Source organism: Trichechus manatus, unplaced genomic scaffold, assembly GCF_000243295.1.
Source record: "Trichechus manatus latirostris isolate Lorelei unplaced genomic scaffold, TriManLat1.0 scaffold00014, whole genome shotgun sequence".
In the NCBI taxonomy this organism is placed as follows: Eukaryota; Metazoa; Chordata; class Mammalia; order Sirenia; family Trichechidae; genus Trichechus; species Trichechus manatus.
The window spans coordinates 12,345,358-12,365,728 of NW_004443950.1; the positions used below are offsets into that span (position 1 = coordinate 12,345,358).

Consider the following 20,371-nt stretch of genomic DNA (forward strand, 5'->3'; position numbering starts at 1 on the left):
AAAGAAATTCAACAACGTCCCCTACATTGTTGGAATCAACAAGCAAGAGTTTGGCTGGCTTCTTCCAACAGTGAGAATGTGGAAGCCTCTTAGACTATCCTCTCACCACTCCTCCCATCTCTAGTGGGAGGAGTTCTTCATTCTCCAAGCCCCTCTTTGAGGAGGGCAGTAGGCCCTTTCTGCATGAGTTGACATTTCCATGAATACCTTCTCTGAGATGGCTAAATGGGTGGTGCTGTCCATGGGAACCCATCTCCCCAAACACTGTGTCCTTCAAATCAAAAAACCCTGAAATGTTGGTGCTGGGAGGCCCTGTAGTATAATAATGGTGCAGGTGGGAAAACCAAGGCCTAGAATGTGGAAGGAACTTGGAAGTTAAGAAGAGCTAAGCCTGGAGCCCAGAGTCTCCCACTTCAGGCTTGGGGCTTTCATATTTTCTCCATAAGTCTCTGCACATCCTCTTAGTAATCTAATTGGAAAGACTCAGATAAACAAGCTTTCTTGTGAGTTAAAATTGAATTCCAAAAGTGAAAAAGGATTTTTCCTGCAGAGGGATTTCAGAGGTTATCTCAAAGGACCAAAGCCCTAAAGGCTGGGATCTGGATTTCCTTAGCCATCAGAGGCAGGTCTGTATCTTCTGCCCCACAGCCCTCTACTTTAACACAACTTGGTTTCAGCCTTCCCTCTCTGACTCACTGACCATTGTGGGGATTTTAGCCTGATAAATGTCACAGTGGGCTGCAAAGGATTGGGGCAGCTTCTGCTAAGTATTTTTTATCCTCTTTGCACTTCTTGAGTTTCTGAATATAAGTCCATTTGATTCATAGATTTTGTCCAATTCATCAAAGCCCACGCACACCAAAGCACGGCAAAGTAAGAGGCTCTTCAGTCTGCATGGGTTACGTTGGTTGGTTCTTCCTGTTAATTCTCGGTTATTCACAGGTGCGTCATCATTTTTTTAAACAGATGATGGGCTACCCACTCTCAGAAGGTGATCTGGACCATAAGACGGCTGCATCACTCTTGTGGAAATCCTACCCCCTTGTTCTAAGAGTCCAGAGAATCATGGGAATTGGCGGGGACCCAAAATGGGGAAGGGAGTTGCCCAAAACCACAGACCAATTAAATGGCAGAACAAAGACTAGGACCTGAGGGTTCTACCACATTTGCCTGCCTTTCCTAGCTGGCCACCCTGGGGGAGAGCTGCAAAGGGCTTCATTCGTGACTTTTAATGCAAGCTTTCCTCACTGGTTGGAGAAGCCACATCGGCTCACCTGGGGGCAGGCAGCTGGTGGTCACTTTTCACTATTGATCCATTCAGGCCATCCCTGAGGAACTGACTCCAGTGATCACTGAGAAGTACATAGGTGGGACAGATGACCCTGCCAAAAAGAAAGACCTGTTCCTGGACATCCTTGGAGATGTACTATTTTGTATCACATCTGTGACTGTGGCACGTCGTCACAGGGGTGAGTCCCAAAGGCTGGACAGGAGAGGGGTTGCCGATCACCTCCAGATTCTTTGTGTGTCCTTCCCAGTCCCCAAACCCAAGCATAGACAGATATGTTGAAACTTCTGAGAGTCCAGCTTCAAGGGCTGATTCCACTTGACCTGGAGTGGGGCGTTCTCCTGATTTGGATTCTGCCAGAAGCCAACTCTGAGAAAATGATCTGAGTGCAAGTAGTTTATTTGGGAGGTGATCCCAGAAAACACTGGTAGGAATGTGAGGAGGTGACACAGGAGAAGGAAGGAAGCCAATCAATGATGCGGTGTTCAGCAGGTGTCTACCGTGGACAACTGGAGCTGGGAACTCTGGAAACAGGGAGACGACAAGTCTCAGGGTCATCCCATCTAATCAGCAAAGGATCTTGGGTACTTACCAACAACTCCCACTAGTCATTGGTTGAAGGCTGTTCCCAATGGGTTGTGAATTTCCTGGCACTTTGACCTGCTGCACGCATAGACAGAGTAGTCTCCAGTGACCAGACAGAGCCCTCAGGCAAATCACTATGGATTCTGGAGGTAGAAGTCAGGCTGACATGTCCAGAAATAGGGAATATGAGTGTTCCTTACCAGAAGTCATGGTGGTATGGGAGCTGGAGGGCAAATACTGGAAGGTGTGTCTTAGTCAGAGCTAGGTGCAAACTGTTTTGTTAATTGATGGAGCTGGAGGAAGAGTGAGAGCCAAGCATAGGGTCAGGAAGGTTGTCAGGGACCAAGAAAACCAAAAGGAATGAGCAGTGGGAGGAGTGGGAGGAGGTAGTCTGGAGGATGTTAATATCAGTAGCAGGCTTTTGTCCATCCCACTGTGTGCCTCTGACAAGCTGAGGACCATCGTAAGGTCTTCCATGGGAGCTTCCAACCTCACCTTCCCCAAGGCTGAGTAGGTGGGATGTGAGGTTAAGGATGGAGGAGCTCACCTAGATAGTAGATGTCTCCTTCTGGATGCCATTTTGAGGTCCTTACTGGACTTTCCACTTTCTACAAGCCCAGTTAACTCATTGACCTCATTTGCAAGCCAATAAATGGTTCCCTAGTCCCTACCTCTCTCTCTCTAACCCTGCTGGAAGGGTTTTAAAATTCAGGACTTTATAAGCATAATTAAAACTACCTACAGCATGAAATAGACTACCTAAAGCTGAACTACAGTGTGCCCAAGCACACCTCACAGCCATAATATACAGGTGCTAATTACCTATCCCTTCTTCCTCACTAGCGTCCTGATGAAAACCAGGGGTCAAATCTATTTTTTTTCATAAATTTTGTTTTGCCTCCTGCTATATGTCTGACCTGTGGTATCCCATTCAGCATCTTCTGCTGGTCCCATCCATCCCAGGATATTACATGACATTGAGTTTAGGGATTTTTTATTCTTTCAATCTTATGCTTATCTCATTCTCCTTTTAATTAAAGTTCTTTTAGTAAAAAGAACTTTTCTGAATGTAAAATTAATTTGCTACAATTGCAAAAAGTTTTGAAAATACAGGAACACAGGTGGAAGAAACTAGACATCAGTCATAGTTCCTCCCACTAGAGTATTTGCTGTAAATTATTTTGTATTTTTTCCCAATAATTTTTTCATATCTTACATATAATTGGAGCCCTGGTGGCACAGTGGTTAAAAACTCAACTGCTAGCCAGAAGGTAGACAGTTCGAATTCACCAGCTGCTCCTTGGATACCCTATGGGACAGTTTTACTCTGTCCTGTAGGTTCACTATGAGCTGGAATCAACTCGACTGCAAGGGGTTTGTTTTTTGATTACATATAATTAAAAGATCAACACTATGGATTTTTTTATGTAATACTATATTATGAACATTTCCCCAATGTCACTGAAAATTCATCAAAAACATACATTTCATTGACTGCTATAATTCCGTGGAATGAATGCATTATAATTCACTTTAATATTCCTGTATTATTGGATACTTAGGTTGACTGCTCATATTTTGATGCTACAAATAACGTTTTAGTCAGCCTTATGTGCATAAATCTTTGGCCACGTCTGTAATAATTTTCTTAGGGTTGGTTTTTAGAAGTGAAATTACTAGGCTGACCTGTAAGAGTACTTTAATCTCTTGATACATATTGAAACATTGCTATCCAGTGTTTAAGAGTGTGGATTTCTTAACTCTCTTTCCCAGTTGGAATACTAAGATTAAAAAATTTTAAAAAGCTGCCAATTTTGTTAGCCCTGGCTCACCAGAATGGAATCCTGGTGGTGCAGTGGTTAAGTGTTTGGTTTCTAATCAAAAGATCAGCAGTTCGAATCCACTAGCAGCTCCTTGGAAACCCTATGGAGGAGTCCTCCTATGTCCTGTAGGGTTGCTATGAGTTGGAATCGACTCAACGGCAATGGGTTATCCCGCCAAAAAAAAGAACATCACACTGTATTTTAATTTTCAAATATTTGGTTATGAGCTCTCTCCTTGTCTCTGTGTCTCTTGTTCCTAACTGCTACTACCCAAATCTGCATCCTGCTTTCCTTTGAAGACCTGTGTTGTGCTTGTAGGAGTTTTATAAATTTCAATGGTTTCAGGCAGTGAGTTAAAAAAAAAAAAAAAAGAATTTATTTTGGGCAAGATACTGCCTAAAATAAGTTCTCTCATCCACAAAACGCCTTTCCTCTATATTTGGGTTCTGTTTCCTTTCTAAAACTTTTGAGTGGAAGAGGCAAGCTAAAGCCACCTCCTTTCAGCAAGTTCTGCTTAGCCTTGAAGCTCCTGTTTAACAAGTGTATTACACAGCCACAGAAGGACTGACTGTTCCAAACAACACTTATTCTTCTTTTTTTTAATCCAAGAGTGCAATGATGAGGAAGTGAGGGGAACAGTTAAATAAATTATGCTGAATCCTCACGTTTTCTGGTTTTAGTTGCCGTCAAGTTAACTCCGACTCACGGCGATCCCGTGTGTGTCAGAATAGAACTGTGCTCCATAGTGTTTTCAGTGACTGATTTTTCAGAAGTAGATTACCAGGCCATTCTTTTCAGGTGCCTCTGGGTGGACTTGAACCTCCTACCTTTCATTTAGCAGCGGAGCGCATTAGCTGTTTGTACCACCCAGGGACAAATTCTCATATTGGGATGACATATAGTGTTAAATCATTTTGTGGATGAATATTTAACAATGTGAAGAAAGGATTATAGTATTTTACAAAATAGCATACACAATATTATCCCAATTATATTTATTAAAGGCTTATGTGCTAAAATATTAACAGAGACTTTCTCCAGTGGTGAGATTAGAAGTGATCTTTTTGTTCATTTTTCTGCATTTTGCAAATTTCCTACTATGCTTAGGGAGAAAAAGTTGTAAAATTTCTCCACCAGTGGAAATGATCAAAGCTAGGAAAAATAGAAGACATCAGTCGGGGTGTAGATATTCTCCAAAGGAATGGAAACTAGTCTGTTTTCAATGAAACGCAATAGTGTACACTGGATGTACAGTGGTGTCACTAGGGTTGGTGTCACCCAGGGCAGTAACTCATGTCATTCCCTCCCCATGAACCTCCTCCCATACCAGACCACACAGAATCCTTAGTATTATTTATTACCAATTTTAATTGTAGGATAGTATGTGAAAAATATACTTGTAAATTGCTTAACTTGGATATTTCTTAGATTATATGAATACTAACAACAAAATTGTTTTGTAAAATCTTTCTACATTGAATTACAACATTATTAGTTACAACATTAGTAACTGAGCAAAAGACTTTTTTGATTTTTCTCCTTTTCTTTTAATTACTACTTTATTCTCAAAAAAGTTATTGATATAGGTTCACAAATACTAATCACCAGAATATTGTAGCTAAAACACCAGAAAATTTGACAAAATCAGTGACTATAGAAACACTGGCAGCAATGAAGACAACAGTGTGTGCTTGCAGCACTTGCAAACAAAACCACGTGAATCGAAGCATCATTGTAATTGGGCAATAATGACAGCTCTGATTGGAGGGCATTAACATGTTGGAAAGATAAATTAGCATAGAATTTTAGCTTTGTAGGTATATTGATACATGTAACCTGGTTTTATGAAACATATTTTTATTGTTGTAACTAACTACTGTTATATATACTACTGTTATTATAAAAAAATAATAAATTTCTGTTGAAACACTGCACAAAAATTTTATAGGCAGTCATTTTGGTGTAACCGCCTCTGACAGTGTCACCCGGAGTGGCACTCCCTGCATCCCCTAGTGATGACACTGTGGATGTATATAGATTTGTGTGTGTGTGAATTCATCAGTAGGCAAAGGAATTTATGTGAACTGACCTAGTGCTCCATAATGATAGCCTAACTTAAGGCCTGACTCTCCCCCTGTTAGAATCTCTTCTCTGTGCACATTGGACCCATGAGAAGCAATGCATTCCTCCAAATGGGTGGCCCATGAGTTAGCCCTCAGGGATTGGAAGCTCTGATGAAGAGGTCAGCAGGAAAACTGACATCTTTTTTGGGAACATGGACAGGAAAGCTTTAGTAGTGAGAGAGGAAGATCAGGAGAACAGGAGAGAGGCAAATTCACCCTTCCATGGCCCCTTCTGTTTCCTGCCACCACCTGGATACTCACTGGGCCAAGCAGGAAGCAAGACAAGGGAAGGGACAGAAATATGAAATGTTGAGCTTGTGGTTTCCTGAGACACAAGAGATAGTTTGTTCCCATTCTGTATATACTTGTAGTTCAATATCCTTATTTTCAGACCAGCAACATGGATTTACTTCACTCTTCTCAGAATGGGTGAGAAAAACAGTGGAAATTCTCAAAACTGAGGAAAATAGAAGATACCTATTGGGCTATAGATATTCTCCAAAGGAACAAAAACAAGTCTGTTATCAATGAAATACAACAGTATGTGTGACTGCATCAGTAGGCAAAGATGTTTATGTGGATTGACCTAGTGCCCTATAATGATAGTCATTTTGAATGGATTGATGTAGGACTTTCAACATTCATTCATTCATTCATTCAACAAAGACTAGGCCCAAATCCCTGCCCCACCTCAGCCAACTCTGCATTCTTAAGTGAGTCAATGAGCTTTCCTGAAACGCCATTTCTTAATTGTGCTGATAACCAGGGGGTTCCTGCAGGGCCACATAATGCCCAACACACAGTTGGCACTCACAAAGGGCAGCTGCTATTAATATTGTTGGTGTTGTATACTTAGTACCCAGGTGTGCGACCAATTCCCTGAGTGCTCAGGGCCCCCTGGAGACCTTGATAACATCCATGTATGCATCTGCTAAAATAAACTGAGCATGAATACATATTTTCTCAGATGCCGGAGCCCTCACCTACATGTACGAGTTTCAGCATTGCCCAAGCTTCTCATCAGAGATGAAACCCAAGACGGTGATAGGAGATCATGGGGATGAGCTATTCTCTGTCTTCGGAGCCCCATTTTTCAAAGGTGATGGCTGTTTGCTGGCTATGAGCTTGGATTTAGAAGACTTGGGCTCAAGTCTCAGTTTGGTGGCCTTGAGTGATTTCCTCCTTCATTCCTGGCCTTAGTTTCCTGAAATCACCATAATACGGTTGAACTACATTGGGCAGTTTCCAACCTTTCTCCTGCTCTAACATGCATGATGGAGAATGTGTGTCCACATGCCCTCAGCCATGGTCACTCTCAGAATCCGGACATGTGGCATCAATAAGACAGGTAGTAGGTCACATGCAGGGCCCTGCTCAAGGGCTAGAATGTTACCCCTTCATCTCCCACTCATAAGAGCATAACAGAAGGCGAGTGGGAGTAAGGTTAGACTTGGTGTTAACTTTGAATCATTTCTTGTGTGCGTATGTGTCTGCCTACTTGTCTGTTTATTTATCTATTATCTAGCCTCTATCTACTATCTACCATCTATCTTATCATCTCTCTGTCTATCTATTTACCTATCTATCTACCATCTATCTATCTACGTATATATCTACCATGTATTTTAACATCTAAAACTCATATCTTTTAAAATTTGATCTATTTAATAATATAATATTTTAAAGAAAATCCTTCACCAATGTCTCCAATCCTAACTACTAGGTATTACAGATGTCTTGTGACCCACCTCATGGTTGTAGTGATACACTGGTGTCTCTGGTCATCTCCCAATTGGATGACTCCATAGGACCGTTTCAGCTCTATTTTTTTTCAGACTATCAAAATGTAGATTGATGAAGGAGACTGAGAAAATACCCAAGGGAGAGCAGTCTTGAAGTTGGAGCTGCTGTGAAGGAAGCTGTGGAGATGACATTGTGATTCTCAAGGGGAAGGAGGGTTGTGTGGGCACAAAAAAGACAAACACAGCCAGCTCACAGATTGACCGCAGGCCAATCACTGAATGCTAGATCAGTAATTCTCAAACCTAAAGTGCGCACAAATTACTCAGGATCTTCTTAAAATGCAGACTTTGAATCAGTAGGTCCGGGATAAGGGCCAAGATTCTGCATTTCTAATGAGCCCCCAACTAATTCTGATGCTGGTGGTCCATGAACCAAACCTTGAGTCCCAAAGGCTTTCTTTTTTTCTCTTCCCCACAGACGGTGCCACAGAAGAGGAGGTCAAACTCAGCAGGATGGGGATGAAATTGTGGGCCAACTTTGCTCGGAATGGGTGAGACTAGTGGCAGAGAGGAGCAGGGATGGGGACAGGGAGAGCAGGGCATATCTTTCGGGAAGGAGTGGCTTCTGAAGTTTAAGTGGTAAAGATCTTGTCTCTATGACCATAGAACTCTAACAAAGAGAGCTACCTAAAAGTGGACAAGCTCCCCCCAGAGATGGTGAACACCCATCTTGGCGGTGGATGAGCCTCTAGGCAGAGATGAAGCCAGGGTAATGCCTGCACATCTCATAGGATTGCTTTGACTACACCATAGCTTTGGGAATTTCTATTTTATTCTGTTCCTAGGAACCCCAATGGAGAGGGGCTACCCCATTGGCCAGCATACGACCAGAAAGAAGGGTACTGCAGATTGGCATCAGCACTAAGGCAGCTCAGAAGCTGAAAGACAAGGAAGTGACTTTCTGGACTGATCTCCTGGCCAAGAAGGCAGCAGAGAAGTCACCACAGACAGAGCACACTGAGCTATGAATGAAAGGCCAACTGTCTCTGGGGCCTGGATGAGTCCACACAAGGGTGTTATACAGAAGGTGTTTACAGCCCAAAGAAGCTTCTTATTGTGGAGGCTGAAGAATTGTCTGGAGGGAGGGGGAATTTTGTACTTGTGGCCTCAATTTTGGGAATAAACACTGTTTTGGAGATCAAGCCAGCGTCTGTGTCTTCATCTGGAAGTTAAACCCTGCTCCTTAGAGAGACTGAGGTCTCTGGATGGTGCAAATGGTTTGTGCTTGACTACTAACAGAAAGGTTAGCAGTTCAAATCCACCCAGCAGTGCTGCAGAAGAAAGAAGAAAGGCTTGGTGATCTGCTTCCGTAAAGATTACAGTCAAGTAAACCCTATGGAGCTTGGTTCTCCTCTGTAACACATGAGGCCACCATGAGTCGGACTCAAAGGCAATGGGTTTGCTTTTGTTTTTTTCCTTAGGAAGACTGCACCATCAGCTGGAAGATGCTGTGCTGAGGATGGCTGGACCTCCAGGCAAGCAGAGGCCAGTAGGCTGGGCTCTGGGAGCTGCTGATGGGACCCTGGGTCTGCAGCATCTCTCTGGGCCCTCAACAACTTCCAACTGCTGGATTTGGGACAGCCAGAGTGGAGCATCCCTCTGCTCAGTGTGGAGCTAGCCATGGAGGTGGAGGTGACACAGGCTGAGAATGTCCCTGGAGTAGGGTGGGAGGGAGAAGTGCCATGGTGACCCTGTGGCACTGCTGCATGACCTTACTGACCATTCCATGGGTCTGTGACACCTTCAATATGCACAGCAGCTTCCCAGCCCCTCCCCGAAGCTACCTCCTCTAGCAGCTGGTCTGGAGACTCTGTAGCCTGGACTACTTCTTGGGCAGTCACCACCTTAGAGTAAGTCCCTCAAACGTCTTTCTAAAACCGCCACTTTCAGAATCACTGGGCTGACTTCTGCCCTCTGCTCAAATTCAGAAAGCTCTAAGGAGTGTCACTCTTACCCTAACAGCAGGAAAATGCAGGATTTTCCTCGAAATCATAACTTTTCCTGAATCCACCAAGAAGCTGAGGTTGCAAGACAAATAGCCTGAAAGACAAATGACAGGCGCATTTGAGGAGAGATGAGATGTGAACACCAGCTTGCCTGTGGCAAAACCCAGGAGGAAGGCGGGACCACCATACAGTGAGTGAGAAGAAGAAATCTGCAATTTGTAATGACAAGGCCAAGTGAGGCTAGTATGAGAGTGTAAAACCACGGGGAGCCCAGACCCAGGATTTCTTCAGTGACGGGGGACTTGTGGTAAGAATGTGAGGAGGTGTAAGGAAAGCAGAAATCAGCCAGACCTTGTGAAGACCTGAATGTTTTCTGACAACAACGGGTCATTTTGTCAACATCCCTGCAGTGACATCCACCACCCCCCTAGGTGGGTATCTACTTTTATGGGCACTTAGGTCCTCTCAGCCTCTGTATTCCAGGCTCCCACCAAGACCCCGTGGGTCAGTTTACTTAAGGTTTCTGCTCACTGTTATCTCACGTTCTCCTCTGTCCCCTCTCCCGTGCTCTGGCTTTCTCTGCACAGTTTCAGTTCAAACTTCCTGAGAGAGAAGGTCTGATTGGTTGCCTGAGTCACCCTTCAGTACAGATCACCACTGACCAGGATGTGACCCCTCACCTACTAGGCCCCCTGGTGCTTAATGCCCGCTGAACTGCTGGCTGTGACCAGAAAGGCAGGCCCACAGGTTGTGAGCATAGCAACTGCCATCTCCCCCTTCACAAGGGCACTGTGGGAATGCAGGCCTCTGAGTAGGCACTACCTAGCCGGCAGGTGTGTCCAGAACCTCACCTGGCAAGTACAGAAGTGAGTGGCAGAAAGGAGGCGTGGACAATTGGCACAGATCTACACACCTGGGCCTGTGCATTCGATGTGACATCTCAGTTCACAACACAGACAAGCAAGAAATGGGACTTTATTTTTTGAGAACCAATTGAACTTGATTTGCATTTGGAGCCCTCTTGTGCTGGTAACATTTCAGGATCTTTCACCCACATTCCTGGGCTTATATCAAAGCTACAGGGGCCCTATGAGTGCTGATTCACTGGGGGTGTATGGCTGGTGGAGGAGCAATGGGCTATTAGTATTGTCATCCGGCCACACTGGTATCTCCTGAGCCCTCCAGGTCCCCATCTGGCCCTCAGATGTGAGTCTGGGACGGCTGCCAGACTATGGCAGGGGTTGGTAAACTTCTTGTGTAAAGGGCCAGGGATTAAATGTTTTCAGCTCTGCAGGCCATATGGTCTCTGTCACAGCTACTCTACTCTGCCATTGTAGCAAGAAAGCGGCCAAAGACAACATGTAAACAAATGAGAGTGACTGTGTTCCAATAAAACTTTATTTACATAAACAGGCATGGGGCTAAATTGGGCCCATGGGCCGTCTAGTGTGCTGTCCCCTGCTCTACAGTGTCTCCTCTCATTCTGGACCAAAAGGAAAAATCTGCTTTCTCTTTACCTCACTGAGGTTCAGGGCAGGCTGTGAGGCTGTCTTAGACAGGGTCGACAGGTATGATGTGAAAATCCTACATGGTGAAATGTGAATGGCCCCTTAGACTTGTGCAGTGCACAACCTGTACAACTTTATCTGACCGTATAGGCTTACTTACACCTGTCTGCCCAGATACATTAAAAAAGTGCATCTGATTGGGACTATGGGTTCTCCCTAAGTTTTCTCCATGTTAGAGGCTCAGGTCTCCTGTCCTCTCAGCTGCCTGTAAAATCTCTCTGGGTTTTTGTGATGCCCTTCTAGACTTGGTTTGGGAGGAGGATGGGAATACAGGCTTCTGTTCTCAGGGACCCCACCAATGCTACATACTCACTTAAGCCATCTCGTTCTTTTCTTCCTCTTTCCAGCCCAGGAAATCTGCTGTTGTTAGGTGCCATCCCATTGATTTCCACTCATAGCAACTCCATGTGGCAGAGTAGAACTGCCCCATAAGGTCTTCTAGGCTGTAATCTTTATGGAAGCAGATCACAGGTCTTTTTCCTTTGGAGCCACTGGGTGGGTTTGAACCACCAACCTTTCAGTTAACAGTTGAGCTCTCAACCGTTTGTGCCACCAGGACTCCTTCCAGGAAATCTATAGCTTGATAATTCTTACTCCTACATCATCTGTCATTCTTCCAAACCCGTTATATCCCCCTACCATCTTTCAGGATTCACATATTAGACTCAAAAGCCAAGTTTTCTTGGTTTTCTGTGTTCTGCCCTAACATTTCTTTTCTAAGGTGGTTATTGAGGAAAGCCTTAGATGAATGAACAGGCAATGCCAAGGGACACAATGAAATGTGGGTTGGAGGAGAAGGGTAGAAAAGAAGCAACGAGTCCTGGTTAATATTTCAAAATGGTACACAATGTGTCTGGATTGAAAGCAAGGGACAGGCCCCCAAATCTTTAGATTATCAAAAGACCAGGTGAGTGTGTGTGGTTACATCCCACCCCAGGAGATCCTTGTCCTTCAGGGCCGCAGAAGAGGTCCTCTGTTTCACTGTCAACTTGAGGTCCTTCTGCCCAGTGTGGGCACCGCTCCTGGATGAAACTCACGTTGGATTCCCACAAACTTGTCAGCTGGGGTGCCAGGAAAGACCTCCTTCCCTCGCCACAGACCAGCCTCCTTCCATCACTGAGAGGAATGTGAGCGGTGGGGTGGGAGGAGCGGACCTTCTAGAGCTCCCACCTAGTCCCAACCATCACACACACAGCCCCATTGTGATGGATAAAGCATGTCCACGGCCAATGTTTCCTCTTAATTTTCCAACAACCCTGGAGTAAGAGGGATGGTTACTTTTATTAGGCTGAGGCTTAAAGAGTGGAACGCCCTGTTCAGGATCACACAGCTGGCATAGCAATTCATGACTGCTCGGCCATCAGTCTTTGTGGCCATTGCTTATTTGTGTTCATCTGTACTTTGACACAAGGAATAAAAACGAAGCCAAGTTAGCTGATGACCAGAGGCTTTCCTGTTAGACTATGGCTCTTGGGGTCAGGACTAAGGTCAGATTCATTTTTGTGGTCCCCTAGCAAGTCCCTGGAGCCCTAGTGGCACAATGGTTAAAAGCTCAGCTGCTAACAAGAAGATCAGCTGTTGGAATCCACCCGCTGCTCCTTGGAAACCCTATGGGGCAGTTCTGCTCTGTACTACAGGGTCACTATGAGTCGGAATCGACTTGAGGGCAAAGAGTTTGGTTTGGTTTTGGTTAGCAAGTCCCTCTGTGGTACAAATGGTTACTGCGCTTGGCTGCTAATTGAAAGGCTGGAGGTTAGAGTCCCCCCCAGAGGCAACCCGGAAGGAAGCCCTGGCGATCCACTTCTGAAAAATCCACCATTGAAGATCCTATGGAGCACAGTTTTACTCTGACACACATGGGGTGGCCATGAGTTGAAATCGACTCAAAGGAACTGGTGACTGGCATGCAAGTGTTTGGCCATAAAGAAAGATGGATGGACTGATAGACAGAAGGGTCTTTACAAGGAAGAAGAGGGCATGAGCCTTCATTTATATGTTGATTACTTGCTTGAATCCTATAATAATAGCAGTAACTAACAGTTATTGAATATTTATTGTGTGTTCTATGCAGTTTTCATGTTAATTCAAATACTCTTCACAGCAACCCTATGAGACATACACTTGGTATTAATCCCATGAAGGTTAACACAAGATGGAAGCATACTCAACTGGTAAGTGACTAAAAGGACAAGCTACATAATTTGCAGGGCCAAGTGCAAAATTAAAATGTGGGACCCTTGTTAAAAATTACTAAGACCTTAAAGACAGCAACAGCAGAGCATTAAAGCAAGCGTGGGGCCTTTCTTCTGAGTGCATGTGACTGCACAAGTCACATGCCCATGAAGCTGGCCCTGGTGACAGAGCTGGGACATGAATTTTGGCAGTTTGACTCCAGAGCCTGAGTCCTTAAGTGCAAAGCAATCCTGTCTTCCTGCTTAGAAAACCATTTTAAAATCCTTAACCTGAGTCTGTCCTAATTTCTAACTTCAAAGCAATCACGTCACTTGATTCTGGCCAAGGGCAACCATTCTAGCTGATGGTTCTCTGCTGCCCTCTTGTGGGTGGTGTCCGTATAGAACAACTCTCACTAATGAACATCAAAGACTACAGCCTTCAATATGGATTACACCTCAGGAAGTTCCACTTGCCTAGCCTTTCTCTGCAAGGATATATCCTTTGACTGTCACTAGGGCTGGTCTCATAGACTCTCGTCTAGTTTTCTTGCCTCCATTCTCACCTTACTGGGCCAGAAGGATCCATCTGAATGGCCACAATTGTCTTCATCTCTCTATATCCATATCCTTTGCCATGAGATTTTGTGGCTCCACTCATTAAGAGTCTGGGCTGTTCTACTGACTTGATTTGACAATAAAATAGGGCAGAAGTGACAGTGTTCCATTTCTCAGCCGAGGCCTCAAAAGGTCTTGCGGGTGTACATGCGCTCTCTTTAACTCATGTGACGCCATGTGAACTATCCCAGTCTGGTCTGCCGGCTAGTGAGACACCACATGGAGGGGAGCCACCCACTGAGGCTATCCAGAACTAGCCAGCCCCAGCTGACCCACCAGCTGACTGCAGACACATGACGGAGCCCAGTGGAGTTCAGCTGAGCCTGGTCCCAATCAGCAGAACTTCCCAAGTGACCCACAGATTCATGAGCTAAATAGCTGGTGGTTGTTTTAAGTTTTGGGGTAGTTTGTTACACAGCAATCGCTCACTGGTACACCATCTAACACCCACATATAATTGCACCACTTCGCATATCTAAAACTCTTCAATGGCTCCCTATTGCCCTCTGGAAGAAGTTCCACTTCCTATTCCAACATAGGCAGCCCCTCATATTCTGGATTTTGCTCTTCTCCAGCCCTCCACTTTCACCTTGCACAGTTTTGGAGATCATTGTACTTCCTGTGGAGCCCTGGTTTCCCTGGATTCCCACAGACTTGTCAGCTAGGGTGCCAGCTCAAAGGCTGCAATACCCCCTACTATGCACTCTAGGGGAAAGGGACATGCCCTCCACCCAGGCACCCGAAGAGCTGTCAGCACCCTGCCTTGCTCTGTACATAGTGGTTAATAGCTTGGCTGCTAACCAAAACGTTGGCAGTTCAAATCCACCAGCCGCTCCTTGGAAACTCTATGGGGCAGTTCTACTCTGTCCTATAGGGTCACCATAAGTCAGAATCTATTCAATGGCAATGGAATTGGTTTTGGTTTTGGTACTCCCTGTACTGCTTCATGCTTCTGTGCTGTTGCTTTTGCTATTCTCATGTTCTGGAATTTTATCCAAGACTCAGCTCCAGTTCACCTGTTTTGGGGAATCTTCTCTGACCTCCATAGATAGGATTCAGTGCCTGATTTCCCTGCCAGGTTGTGAGATGATGGGCTTTGATCCGTTAGTCTCTGTAAGCCTACTCATTCACAGAAAATCCTACCCCCAACCATCCATTAAGAACCGTACCATGTGCTAGACTCTTGCCTAGTCACTGGGGACACACATACAAGTAAGTTGTGGTTTCTGCCTCTTATCCCAAAAGTTACTTGTCTCCTAAAAGATCATCTGAATAAATTATGGTAAGTGTAATGATTGGGGTAGGTCAGGAAAGACTTTTTAGAAGGTGACATCTTAAGAGACATAGAGGAGGTAGCTAGTTTCATAGAAATGGGGAAAGGCTGAAGGGTGAAGCCCAGGACATGGGGGTGTGCTGGGGGAACTGCAGCTAGTCTAGAGTGATTGGAGCAGAGAGATAGGGTGAGATGAGGAGAAAAAGCTGAGGAGCTTGGATTTACCCTGAAGGCAATGGGGAGTCACTAAAAGGGCTTCAAATAAGCATTCAGTAGGTGCTTAATAAATATTTCTTTATCAGCACATCATCTACCTCCCCCCATCAGACTGAGTTCCATGAAGAGAGGTTATTCATTCTTTGTATTCTCTAATTCCTTCTATGAATGAATGAATCCCTCCAAGATACAATAATAAAAAACCAAATGGATCTTTTCATCTAGACAAGGACGACCTTTCAGTCCTCTGACTTGGGGAGGTGTTGAGGCTATAAGAAGTGTTCAGAGAACAAAGGCCCTCAGTCCTTGCCTCTTCTCTTAGCCCCTGCTTAGCAGCAGAAGTATGTGTTGGTGTCACCTGGTGGCCACAATGCCCATATTATATTCTAATCAGCTTTCTCCATTGCTAAGGTGCTTTCTTAGGCAACCGGAGCGCAAATCTGGAGTGGGCAGAACGCGATGCTCAGCAAACGTGTTCGCCTGCCAGCTCAGAGATGCCTCTAAGAATGCTGACCTCAAGTCTGTCTGCCTTTACCCTGCAAGATGTGAGGCTTGAGTCCTCATAACTTGGGCTTGAGAGAAATGTTATTCTAGACCACAGGATGGAATCCAGGACAAGGAAGCTGCAATAACCAAAAAATCAAATCCGTTGGCTTCAAATTGATTCCAACTCATGCTGACCCTGTAGGACAGAGCAGAACTGCCCCATATGGTTTCCAAGGAGTGCCAGGTGGATTTGAACTGCCAACCTTTTTGGTTAGGAGCCACAACTCTTAACTATCACACCACCAGGGTTTCCAAGGAAGCCACAGGAAGGAGGCAATGGCCAGTGTAGACCCAATAGCCTTCTCATCCTCTTCCTAACAGGCCAGCAATGGATCTAGTTAAAAATGTCTTACCTCCCCAGACTCCCTGACATGCATTTAAGAGGGACCTGAGGATGGCTCGGGGTGGGCAGCAGGCAGGTGCCTGTTGTAGGGCTAACTGTGGCCTTCAAGTGTGCAACAGGCCCACTGTGGCCAGAGGCTTGGGCTGCTTCAGGCCTCTGCTTCTGACTCCAATCTGCCCATCCTTGTTTGGGGTTCTGGGGCTGCAGAGGAGCTAGACTGAGGTTGTCCTGTTCAAAAGGCATTCGCTTCTGCTGAGACAACGGATATGTAGCTTCTGAGTGTGTCCAGGCAAGTCTTTGCTGGGGCCTTCTCTGGGGCCAGGGCACCTTCCTGGTTTCCTGCAGCCCACCCCTTCCTCTCACAGCTTGCTAGTCTGATCCACCTCAGCCCTTCCAAGGCCTGGAGGCAACAAGCTGACAAGCAGAACACCAGAGTCCAGTTCGTTAGCAGCTCTTTGAGGAGTTTCTGACCACCACGCAGCTGTCTCCCTGTCAACTCTGAGTCACAGCCAAGGTCACGCAGAGCATCTCCATTGCCAGCAGTCCTTGGGGGCTGACAGTGAAGGTTTTGCAGGACAGCTGGGTCCTGCAAGAGGTTGTCTGCTACCTGGCAAAGGTCACGAATTCTGGTATTTCCTGATGCTTTAGTTTCCTGCCCAGTTGGTCACTTCTCAACTGCAGCCCTCAACTTCCTCATCTGTCCAGTGGGTGCATTGTTGCTGTTTCTACCTACCTCCTGCCAGGGTGTCAGGCAAACAAATGAGGTATTCAATGTAGATGGATAAAAATGAAAAGGAAAGTGATGGGGGTGATGGGGGTTCAGACATAACGCTCCGTGTCATTCTCATCATGTTCAGGGTGGAAGGCAGAAACTGGTGCCATGTACCCTCAGAAGAGAGGGACCCCTAAAGTAACCTATGCCTGTGGGTCTTAAAACATTTGAGAATCTGATGAATGTTATGGATCCTCTTTCCAGAAAAGTGGACATGAACTCATCCAAACAAAAATTTGCATTTAATTTTAGAAGCTTCCAAAAAAATTTGAAGCCTATCCTTGGACACTTAGTTTTAATAACTCCTGTTCCATTGCACAGATGAACACATTGAGGCCTAGAGAGAGACTACACAAGTCAGTGCCTTTTGGAAGGAAGTAAAAATGAAGCTATACCATCTCCAAACACAGGGAAGGGGTGTCATTAAGTGTGGGAAAGTTCCAAACACCATCAGGTGCTTAAAGCAAGGCTCACCTGTTTCTGCAGCTTCTCCTACTGGTTAGTCAGCCTAGGGAACAGGGTGGCAGTCTGGGTTATCAGAGCCCCCATGATCCCCAGAGGAGCTGCCCTTGCCCCCTCTGGCCCAGTCTGATCCAACCCCTCATTTTACAGACAAAGAACCTGGAAGCCCAGTGAAGTGACGTCTCTCCGTCTCTCCCCGCAAGCCCCCTGCCCTCGCCTCCACCCAGCTAGTCAGCAGCAGAGCTAGGGTTCAGCCCCAGGTCTGTGCAACTCTAAGTGCTGTGCTCTTTCTACCGCACCACATTCCCTCTCTGTTCTTCTCCATCTCATGCTTTCCAAGAAAATAAACAAGTGAAATGAGCTCAGTGGGCCTGTGCTTGCTTTATTACAAAATTACTGCTTTAGTAAGAATTTGCCAGTCTCACGTTACCAGGGCTGGAAAAATGATCTGATGACCAGAGACTGGCTTCCACCTGGGCAAGAACTCTCTCTAAGAATTGAAGCAGCTTTGGGGACTTTTGTTCAGCAGGATATCTGGCAAGAGATGGCCTCCCCTTCCCCTTTGTCTCACGTGCATCTGGAATCAAGACTAACAAGGGGATGCTAAATAACCAGTGTGCAAAGAGTTTGTGCTTGGCTAGTAACCAAAAGGCTGGCAAGTTGAATCCACTAGCAGTGCCAGGAAAGAAAGTCCTGGCGGTCTACATCCATAAGATCACAACCACTGAAAACCCTGTGGAGGGCAGTTCTACTCTGAAACACATGGGGTCGCTGTGAGTCGATGGCAATGGGTTTGGTTTGGTTTTTATAGATGCTAACGTGATGGTCTTAAACGGATCTTTTACATTTCATGGAAAATAATAATTCTTTTAAAACCTGGTAACATATCAAAAATGTCATATTCAGTACACAAGAGTACCCTTGTCCTGGGTAACCTCTGCTATTAAAAGGGCCACAAAAAAGAAGTCAAACGTTACTTAGGATAACGCACATACCCCTCTTCATTAAGTGTGGGTAGAAAGGTGAACCCAGAGGTGTTCCAACACTTCCAAGGGAACTTGCTTGGACTTCCTGGGTAACCCCCCTTCCCTACCACTAGGGGTCCCAGGCTGGAGCCAGTTTCCTGAGTCCCAGGCTCAGGAGCCAACTTCCACCACCAGGTGGCGCTGAGTCTGCACAAGCCTCCGGAGCTGGTTGGAAGCGGAGCTGGACCTGGAAAGTAAAGTGCAAGCTTTTAACCTATGGCACCGGGGCAAATTAACCCCTCTCCCTCCAGGAGTTTCACAGAGGAGAAGTGCTTCCTTCCCTTCACCCACCCCCTACCCTACTCTTCTCTGACGGTAGTCCAGCACTATTCAACAACTGCCGTGCCCCTAAGCTGAAGCTCAGGTCTATCCGCACCCGCAACACTCTCCTGGCTTTAAAAAACACCATGCCCCCTAAGCCAGGAACTCAGGGCAGTCTGGAGGCCCTGCCCTTTTGTCCAACCACTGGCATAAGAGGTCCACAGATTTGCAGCGCCCTTCACCCCTGCCTAGACCTGTGTGGACCAATTCAATATGGCATGCCCTTATTACCATAAAACAACAGGGCGTACACCTGAAGCCCATTATCGACTGCAGCAGCTAAGGGGGAGCTGCAGATTCCTGACATTTGACACTGCCCTGCCCATTATTCAGGAACCTCACACACCCACACCAGGAGTCTGAGGGCTGGCTGTACCACCTACTTCATCCAGCCACCCATGACAGTTGGGCTAAGAATAAGTGGTGCCTTCCAGTCCCTCCAGCCAAGGGCATCTGGTACCCAAGGAATGGCTGCAATACCCCCTACTATGCACTCTAGGGGAAAGGGACACGCCCTCCACCCAGGCAGCCAAAGAGCCGTCAGCACCCTGCCTTGCTCTGTACATAGCCCCCTACGGCAACCAGATGTCTGTGCCTGCTCCAAACACTGTTACACAGCCCTGCCCGTCTAGGACTGTAGGTGAGAGTCTGCACTACACACTCAGTGACTGACGGCCTAGACACCTGTGCTGTCCCCACACAAGAAAAGTGAACAAACTCCTGGGCTCATACACCTAGTAACTGCACGAACCACCTGGACACAGGCTGTGAGAACTTCAAAGATACCAATACCAAAGTAGCTCACATAACCAGCCTACTTGGGCATATCAAAACAAAACAAAAGAAAAAGTTAGAATACATTAAACAAACATACAATAAATAAATATAATAATTTATTGAAGATTCGGAGACAACAGTCAATATCAAGTCACATAAAGAAGCAGATCAAGATGACTCCAAAAAGCTATCAAAACAAAGAACCAGGAAACCTTCTGGAAGAAGATGTTGTTAGGTGCCATTGAGTCAGTTTCAACTCATAAGAACCCTATGTACAACAGAACAAAACACTGCCCGATCATGTGCCATCCTCACAATAGTTGTTATGCTTGAGCCCACTGTTGCAGACACTGTGTCAATCCATCTTGTTGAGGGTCTTCCTTTTTTTCACTGACCCTCTATTTTACCAAGCATCATGTCCTTCTCCAGGAACTGATCCCTCCTCATAACATGTCCAAAGTATGTGAGATGTAGTCTAGCCATTCTTGCTTCTAAAGTACATTCTGGTTGTACCTCTTCCAAGGCAGATTTGTTTGCTTTTTGGCAGTTCATGTTATATTCAATGTTCACCAACACCACAATTCAAAGGCATCGATTCTTCTCCAGTCTATCCAGAGGAAGAGAAGGTCATGGAATTACCTGAGATAGAATTCGAAAGTCTAATATACAGAACTCTCCAAGAGATCAGGAAAGAGATCAGGCAAAACTCAGA

General features: G+C 45.6%; 1 protein-coding gene across 1 annotated transcript in view; it reads left to right on the top strand.

Moving 5' to 3' along the window:
• LOC101341050 (liver carboxylesterase 1-like) overlaps positions 1-8,589 on the top strand; it is a 48,031-nt gene extending 39,442 nt beyond the window's left edge. The window contains 7 exon segments of the mRNA XM_012554167.1: positions 5-70; positions 967-1,053; positions 1,322-1,469; positions 6,787-6,918; positions 8,040-8,112; positions 8,407-8,462; positions 8,465-8,589. Of these exon segments, the coding sequence (XP_012409621.1) occupies positions 5-70; positions 967-1,053; positions 1,322-1,469; positions 6,787-6,918; positions 8,040-8,112; positions 8,407-8,462; positions 8,465-8,589 (687 nt within the window).
• Positions 8,590-20,371: the final 11,782 nt, after the last annotated feature.